We start from the raw sequence: 9,690 nt of genomic DNA on the forward strand, positions 1-9,690 counted from the left end.
CCCCGCCTCCTCGCCCCTGTGGTGCTTCTCCAGAGCGCGGGGGTTGTCTCCAATGGTTGAATTCTGGGGGGGGGTGTGTAAGCTGATTCACTGGTTGACATAATTCACAGATGGGTATGTTTTGGTGTACTGGAGACACATAAAGCAAAAGGAAACTGAACGTGTTTTTACTGTTTTAATGGCTTATCAAGAGCACACTGAAACACAGTGGCGGCCGGCCCATAGGCCGCCATATTTTTAATGACCAAGGTAAATATTATATAATTGGTATCAGTAAAATGTATAATCTACAATAAAATATCGTTCAAAATTGTGTTACGATGTCTAAAGTTACTTATAAGTCACATGTTTCCTGCCTGGCCTTGCCCGTGTATCATTACCCTCTCTCGTCTGGGCCTTATACATCCGGCAGGAAACATGTGACTTATAAGTAACTTTAGACATCGTAACACAATTTNCCCACATGGATCACCTGGCACACGCAATACATGTCCAGTGTCTATTCTTTGTACATTTACTGCAGTTTTTAGTGTATACCAGTAGTCTGATACAATATTTACAGTTTGAAAGGGTGTTAAATGAAATTTGGTGACGATTAATGGTTTTTGTGTTCATGTAATAGCAGTTAAAACAGGACCGGTCAAATTTGATCGCGAACACCAAAGTAAGGAGGGGCAAACGAAGACAATAGGAGGGAGACCAATATGTCATGTTTGTACGCTTAGCTTAGCATAAAGTCCCAAAACATGGCGAATCTTCCCATAATCTCTCAGCAAGAAAGCAAATATTTTTTCCCCCCAAACTTTTAACTTAGTGTTGAAAAGGCAGCAGAATCCAGACTCACGTGCCAAACTCATGATCAATTATACATGTTTACATTCATCTGGATGCATGCCTGGTTCATCACAAACGTTCCTTATTATCAGATGAGTTTCCCGGTTCAGATGAAGGACTAAACACCAGCATGTGTTGTGTTTGGATGTGAATGCTCCTGTCTCTGCTACGTGTTGCAGTGCAGGTAATGTCCACTTATATTAATGTACTGAAGAATTTGAAGGCGTGTGGCACAGTGGACTATTGTGTTGGTGTACAGATCAGGGGGTCACAGGTTCAAACCCCACTGCAGTCAGCATGTCGTTGTGTCCCTGAGACACTTCACCCCAAATTGCTCCTGTGGGGATTGTCCACAGTATTGAGTATGTAAGACGCTAAGTGACATGTGATGTAATGTAATTTGAGTTTATAAATAATGATAATGATGTTGGATTACGCTGTGGTCTGATAATGACGTTGTGTGTACAGTATGCTGTTTATAAAGTTCGATGTTGAATCTGTCCGAGAGTTTGCCGCGCTGTAAATCTGCTGGTGCTCTCGTTGCAAACCTTAAGGGACATTGTGTTCTTGTTTGGTGGAAATATGAGAGTCTAACTGTGAGGACATGTTATATACTGAAGCTCTGTTTATATTCTTATATTTAAAGAAATGAATCCCATATCCTGCTGGGATAACCAGTGTGTCCTACATTACACAATTATTTTCTTTTTTACAAATTCAGTTGGTTAACAATCTGTGAAAAAATTGGCTATGCTTGCGTGACACTATTGGTAATATTGTGAGTACACGGTTTACATTTTTTGGGATCATTTCTGAACTATTGGTTAAAGATTGTAATGTTTTGATTTTGTGGTTTACATCCATTTTTGAGGAATTCATTTATGTTCACTATTTACATAAAAACGAATGCACTTGTGGGAACATCTACCTAAAGAACCCACCAACCGTTATGTAAAAAGGCATCTTGGTACAAAGTATAAAGACTTGCAAGAACTGAAGGCACTATTAAAAAAGTACATGACATGAATTCTTATTTGACTATTTTAACTATATTGTATGTGTTCCGTTATCCGTGTTGCTTAGTGTGCACCAATCAGATTTTTTAGCATTATTCAAATGTAAATCTAATGTCAGAAAAAATGTGTGTATCCACGATGTGATTTGGACCGGCTCCAAAATGTAAGGTCTTCTTCCTTGGTCCATGATTCAACCTTTTACCAAGTTTAAGGGAAATTGGGCAATTAGCTTTTCCGTAATCCTGCTGAAAAATGAACAAACCAACTAACAAACATAGCCATCCATACTGTAGGTTTGAAGTGATTAAAATTGAAAAACCTGTTAGTCCTTTCTTTAGATAAAGGCAAGGACTATTGTATTTATTGTTTTCATTGAGAATAATCTGAATTATTAATATTGGGACATAGCAGTTCATGTAACGATCTCTGCAGTATAATACTGTAGATGCTTTCCTCAACCATTTGGGACTTTAAGATGAATGCAAATATGAAATGTCCAATAATTAAGCGGTGTAGAGCCGATGAATGGGAGTTGGAGGCAGCATGTTGAGTATGGAACTCCACACTTTATTTTCCATGAAGTTTACAGAAGGGAAGAATAACTTGCATACATGCTACTCAAGCTAGAAAGACAACAACCAGGTACACTCTCTAGGGGTGTCGAACTCAATTTCATCTCGGGCCACATTAACATCATGGTTGCACTCAAAGGACCAATTTTATATATAAGACTATATAAAAATACATATATATATATTTTATAAAATGATGTATTATATTACATTATTGCCTCTGAATTGGATTATTATCAGATAGGATAATGACTTTGTAATTAACTACGTCTAAAAACAGAAGTCTAGGGCAAATAATTGCAAGTCTTCAGTGAGAATGTCACAAAATGATTTAAAAAGAAAAGCCAAATTCTGGAGAAAAAAAATTAAAAGAAATGACATTTTGAAAAAAAAAGTCTGAGAAAAAATGAATATTTTGAAGAAAAATAGTAAAATTCTGAGAAAAAAGGCAAATTTGAGATGCATTGTGGGACATGTAGTTTATGGGCAACGTGCTTCTGTAAATCGGCATGTAACCATATAATAAACATATGATATTCTTTGCAAGCTCTCGTGGGCCACAGAAAATGAAGTCACGGGCCGGATTTAAGATTTAAGACTGTTTGTAATATTTTCTTTATTCAGATTAAGTTCATCATAACTGTACATGTAGCCACTTGTTATTCAGATGTTGAGTTTATGGGCTAGATTTTGGGGGGGATAAACTATATGGATATAAAGATATGGAGATTTTTTTTCAGGTTAATACAATGGTGAAGTGTCTTTTAATTAGAAAATTCAAATACATAATATATGTTAAAATGTATATAGCCACTTCTTATTCCGACTTTTAGATGGGGAAAAGGGTTTCATGTTACGATACCTACAGTATGGATGTTTGTTCCACATTTCTGTTGCTTTTACAATCCTGAAAAGCCCATATTTGAAGCAATCAAAATAGAAAAATCAATATGTGTTTGTTTAAAAGGTCCCTCTCTCAGATTATTAAGGTAATCAAAACTCTACATGTTGCCACTTCTTCTCCATATTTTTGACTTTATGAGCTTCACATTGGAACATTTCAGATCATGTAAACATATGTAAAGTTATCATTTCCTCTCTGCTCTAAACTCCAGTCGTCTACCTCCACTGTCTCTTCTCAAAGGGCTCGTACATTTCCACTGTGTGTTATGACATGTAAACGCACCGTGAGGGCAGACACGCTCCGATGAAGTTCTTTTCATGTGTTTTGAGAGAATAAACCTGGTTGAGAAATCCTCCCTTTGTCTCGTCGTTCTGCCTCTCTCAGCGCTGCCAGATCTGACTCAATACCAAGAGCACAAAATCCCCCACAATTCCTGCGGTTACAACAACACCCGCAGGCCACCACAGATTTATTCAATGACATCATGATGGCTTGCATCACTGTGTTGCCTGTTGCCATGGGGATAGTGATGACCTCGCTGCCTCCTGTATATGCTCTCCTGTTGTCTGTTTGAACTGTGTGTGTCTGTCTGTCTGTCTGTCTGTCTGTCTGTCTGTCTGTCTGTCTGTCTGTGTGTGTGTGTGTAATGCTATCCAAATGTTTTCCTTAAACTCATATACATTAATTGTATCAGTGTGTTTGGGGATGTTTTTGTGTGTGTTTGGGGATGTTTTTGTGTGTGATGTATGCGTGTGTGTGTTGTGGTTATTCCATGTGTTTTATGGGGGTAATGAGTCTCTGCATGCAAATACTTCTTGTGGTGTGTGTTCACAGAAACAGTGAGTTTGTACGAGTGTGTTTAAATTGAGGTCTGTATTTGTTTGTGAAGAAAAGAGTTTATAAAGTTTCAATGTTTGAATAGCTGAAGGTAAAAAGGTTAACTTATCTCAGTTTCATACATTTCTTCTGGCAATATTGGGCCCCTTACTGCTGAAGATGTTTGAACTCTTTAGTCTTTTCGGCTTTTGGTGTGTTTAGCAGCTATTTCATAACAAATAAAATATAATATTATTTCGTAAAATAGTTATTGATCAAGTACTGCAGCAAAACGTAATTTTGTAGGAATAAGCTGAACTGAATTGAAATCCAGTTAGTCTTTTGGCTTCACTATAAATAAATTAAACGGATAAACATTTTGGAGTGCAAGAATGGTGAATGGACTGTACTTATATCTGTCTTTATCAGGTCTTTTCGACCCCTCAGAACGCTTAACATACTACGAGTCATTCACACAGAGCAGTACCACTTGCTCTAGGGAAGCTAACATTCACACACACACACACGCTCACACACACTCACACACCGTTGGCAATCAGGAGCACCTCAGGGTTCAGTATCTTGCCCAAGGATACATCGACATGTTGACTGCACGGGCTGGGATCAAACCCACAACCTTCTGACTGTGGCATCGCCAAAATCTGACTGATCTTTATTTTATGTTTTTGTCAACAAATCAAAAAGAAGCTGCCCCTCAAAACTCTCTGGCCGTGTCTGTAGCTCTCACAACATTGATTCCTGATTATTATTAATACATAAATAGCTATATTTCCCCCAAAAAACTCCAACAAAGGAGTTCTATGAAACACTTGAATGGATGGTGACAAGCTCAATTAATTGTTTGTGTATTTTCACAGAATTTGATCAGCCTTAAAATATATTTATAGTTAGAAATGTCATCAACCTTAACCTGTTAATACACAATACGCCTAATCTCAAGTAGATCTGTGCACACGAGTACAGTTACTCCCCGAGCAATCTTCTTTTGTGTGTGTTAACCGTTTATCATCTTCTGTACAATTTTTTTTTTAAAAGGCCATGGTACACCTCATAATACATCCACTGGAAAATAGATAAAGGCCTCTCTGACAGGCTGCTATTAAAACGCTCCTCCTTCAGATCAGTGTGAAATGAGAGGATGTCTATTACAGACAATTACAGTGTTTGTTGCGCTTAGTGACGACACCATAACTAATTACAGTCAGCGGCTCTGTAATTACGAGCAGCGACACCCTGAGTCTTTCAGGACTACACAGTGTGTTCCTGTCGCTCTATATGTAGCCCGATATGGACACAATGTACAAGATGATCCATTAAAGTGTAATCATGCGACTCAGAAGAGGACAGGATTGATCAAACAAGGCAGAGAAGATTCTGTGTTATGAGATCCAGATCCAGATGTTGCTCAAACTTTAATTAATGGAGATTTCCAGCGACATTTAGAGTTAACGCTGTCTACATCTGGTTCACATTTCCCCCAATCATTCTGCAACACGGCATGTGATTATATTTACAACAATTTCCATAATTTATTGTTCTGGAAAAGTTGAGATTAAAACTGGCTTCGAGTGAACTGCTGTCTCAGCTCAGAGGAGCACAGAACAGGACCTTTGGTTGTAAATGTGGCAATGAATGCTGATCTACAGTGTTTGTGGGGTGATTTTATCCCCTCAAATGGGACGTGATCAACCGGCTCTGACCAAATGAATGCTTTACACTCCCTTTGAAGGATTACATCAACTATAGGAGTTATTTTAGGCACCCAACAGACGCTGGAGGCTATAGAAGACATGTCTACTTGCATTACAAATGAAGAAAAGAAGAACATCAGGAAGGATCCTCTGCATGATAATGAAAAAATAAGATTAAATTGACAATATTGATCTCACAAAGTGGAAAAAACAGACGTATTTAATGAGATAGGACTGGGAATCTGTTATCATAGCAGCAAAAGTCCAAAAAACAGACTCATAAAGTATGGTATGGTAAAGTGCTTCATGTATTGGTTTACTATAATATGGTTAAATAGTATATGCCTTATCTAGGTATCTTACGGTGGCCTTGAAGGTCAAAACACTATAACATTTCACAAGATACAACAGCAAAGACAAAAACACAACAACATTAACAAGTACCCATACGAAACAACAAAGATTACATTCATTAAATTATGTATTTTCTTTATGTAAAAAGTTATATATTGTATTATCATTTAGTGTTAGGTAAGTTATCGATTTCATGATTTGGTTCACAATGATATTGTTGATTATATGCTTTCTTTTGGGATCCACACTTAAATTCGGCTATCCTGTTTTAGATTTTTGCTCAGGATATTAATAAATGACTTGCTTTTTTTAATAATATTTGTATTTGAAGTATATTGCATGTTACATTGCGTAGGAGTCGGATTCTTAGGATTTGAATTGCCAAATATACGCTGTATGACTTGAAAAATGAAATCACTTTGCTGCGAATCGCCAGCTACTTTAGCAGTTCTGCGCTAAATGTTTTGTTTAAGGACACAAATAGAGACAGGCAGTGGCGGCTGGTGGAAAATATTTTAGGTGGGGCTGTGGAAATGGTGACCAAACAATACTAGGGGGGTCTGGGGGGATGCTCCCCCGGTAAAACAATTGAGAAAATACCCCTTAAATAATGACTTCTGGTGATATTAGAGGGGGGGGCAGGGGGGGGGAAGGACAAATTGAGGCTTAAAAATATGAGAAGACTGATCAATACCTCCATAATCTTCAGTGTGGTTAGCTATGAATCTTCCAAAACTTCCAAACACCTTGTCCTGGACATAGTTTCTACAGTATAAACTGTGCAGTACAGTAGGCCCACACAAACTACAGAACACCGGGGCTTTGGGAACACTCAAAATTACTTATAATGATTTAATTCCCATTTAACCTGTTAAGGGGCTTTTCCCTCATGTTTTTTTTCTCACGAAACTGTGTCTCAGGGCTTCTTAAAATGTAATAAACTATTCATGTGTCCTACTCATTTAACGGGAAGAAACTCAGCTAACTGATGATATGAACCATGTTTACCTAAACAAAACACAAGTCTCACAAGAAGCGTCTAAATGAGCCCTGAGCGAAAAAATGCTAACGCACTCTAGGTATAAATCAATCGATACAGTATACTTATCGGATATGCACAAACAAGTTTAGCTAACAAGATGAGATTCCACAGATTATAGAAATATAAGTATCATCACTGAGCGATCAGAACTCGCGACAGGGGAAGCAAATACAGACATCACACGACGTAGCTTTAGGTAGCAAAACACGGAGATATGCTCACCTTTTGCTGTTATTCTGATCAAAAACGAGAAAAACGCGGCTGAAGGTTAATCCATTGGTTAATCCAATGTGTCTGTCACTTTGAAAAAGTATTGATAATCCATAATTCCATTTTTATGTCAAAAACGAAGTTTTCATTAGCTGCTAATGATAGCTTCCAGAGTGATTGACAGCTTCCTGTTTTGTCTCCTTGGATACGAGTCCAAACAACTCACAGACTGCACCGGGCGCTGACGTAGGCGCCCTGTGACCATCAGATTTGACGACGCTGATTGGCTGAAATTATGTTTTGGCGGCATAGTTTAAAGCAGGGGTCGGCAACCCCTGGCACGCGTGCCAGCATCGGCACGCGGCACCGTAACCAGTGGCACACTAGGAATAAGTGGAATAAGTGTGCAAAAATATTTAAATTGTATTTTCGGATCCTGAACGAGACCGCCGCCAGAGCGCGTCTCTCCGTTACCTGCAGAAGGNCTTCTTCACACACATGCTCTCCAGTACAGGTTAGCTCTGAGTGTTAGCGATGCTAATGTAAACACCAACCATATTACGTCCAAAACAGTCGGGCATTGTTTCTGATAGCAACGTTTCTGATTGGGCCGTGGGTCCACATTTCAGATATTACGTCATATCAGACGCAAATCTGGATCAGCTCCGTTCTAGCCCCGTTTTTAGAGATTTGGGTACGGAGGAAAAGAGAGAGGGTTTTATTTCCTGACGCTGCGTGAGTTCCCCGACACACCGGGGACACATCTTTATGTATAAAAGTGCATTTTGCATGATAGGTCCCCTTTAACTCTATTGTAATATTATATTTGAACTGTACTATGTATTATTTTACTGCCCTGTACTTAAATCAAGCTTTATAATTGTCTGTGTGATAGAGATTATGCAATGTTTTTAGTGTTTGTTGATTGTTATGTAGCTGCCTAAGGACTGCAGATGGAAATGAGCTATTAGCTCAAATCTGGCATAATTCACCTCTTCTCTTTTCTGAGATTAATGTATTTGTATGCATGGTCCTTGTTGAAATAAATACATAATAATAAAACCTGCAGTGTGACTCCATGCAGCTTTGACCCCTCACCTGCGACCCAGCAGCGGTCCATGAGCCCCTCCTTCCTCTCGATGACGAAGGAGAGCGCCGTCAGACCCACAGCCAGGAAGAAGGTGATACTGCAGGGGGAGAGAGGAGGAGGAAGAGAGGAAGGCACTGGATGTTGATTGACTTGGTGTCATAAGGATTCAAAATAATAAAAAAGCTGTTCTACTACTTCTCTTAGTTAGTTTCATTAAGACTGTTAAACACCTGAACTAAGAACATCCATAACGTTCACCTGTTTGCAACTTACAAATGATGTATCACTTGTATATAGACTCTTATGGAACTACTTCTATTGTTGTTGCACTGTGGGAGGAGCCTGTGACCTAAGGTTTTCATCGACATAACTACACTGTAGCTATGTACGAATGACAAATAACAGCCTTGAATCTTGAATCTTCTCTAAGTACGGTGACCTGTGTGTTTGGCATCACACTGACCTGAGAACAGCTCCGGGCGTCACAAAAGTGGAGAAGTCTGTGTTTTGGCTGCCATAAATCGGCTCTTCCATCTACAAGACGACAGAAACAAAGGGTTAAATCGAATTTAATGTCTTTTATTGTTGTTTTGCATTCATGTATATATACAAAACGTGTTTTATGTGCTTCAATATTGGTATTATAATTCCATATTTACCTTTATTGGTAGCGCGACCATGTACGACATACTGCCCAATTTATAATCCACAAAAGACTGCGAATAGAGGACACAATAACAGTCTTTATTGGGGTGAAAGATATTTGGTTTAAGGATAACAAATATATATAGTAATAATAATAATCATATTTATTTCTACCTGAAAGGCTTCGTATACTTTTTTCTGCAGCATCAGTGCAATTTGTTGATCTATACAAAACATAAAGGGCAAACAAATCAAAGGATATTTTATTACACGTAAATACATAATAATCCTAATGGTTGTATGATATTTAAAGCAGATGTAAATAACTACATGCAATGCAAAATATGCCAATAGTACAATATAATTAATGGCAAGACATTTAAAAAATATGCCAGATTATGTCTTCATTCAAAAACTACTTTAAAGGTAGGGTCGGTAAGAATGGACAAACCAGCTCGAGTGCGCTAGAATTTGAAAATACACAACCGGAAGAAA

The 9,690-nt window shown here is 38.2% G+C and overlaps 1 protein-coding gene across 1 annotated transcript in view; it reads right to left on the reverse strand.

Moving 5' to 3' along the window:
- Positions 1-8,523: 8,523 nt before the first annotated feature.
- Positions 8,524-9,690, reverse strand: part of abch1 (ATP-binding cassette, sub-family H, member 1) — a gene marked incomplete at its 3' end in the record, with an annotated part of 47,945 nt that continues 46,778 nt past the window's right edge. The window contains exons 13-16 of the mRNA XM_010787208.1: positions 9,370-9,419; positions 9,210-9,266; positions 9,014-9,084; positions 8,524-8,647 (exon numbers count right to left, since the gene is read on the reverse strand). Coding sequence (XP_010785510.1) covers positions 8,524-8,647; positions 9,014-9,084; positions 9,210-9,266; positions 9,370-9,419 — 302 coding nt within the window. The remainder of the gene's footprint in view (positions 8,648-9,013; positions 9,085-9,209; positions 9,267-9,369; positions 9,420-9,690) is intronic.

The sequence above is a fragment of the Notothenia coriiceps genome, unplaced genomic scaffold (assembly GCF_000735185.1).
Source record: "Notothenia coriiceps isolate Sejong01 unplaced genomic scaffold, NC01 NC01_scaffold00030211, whole genome shotgun sequence".
NCBI lineage: Eukaryota > Metazoa > Chordata > Actinopteri > Perciformes > Nototheniidae > Notothenia > Notothenia coriiceps.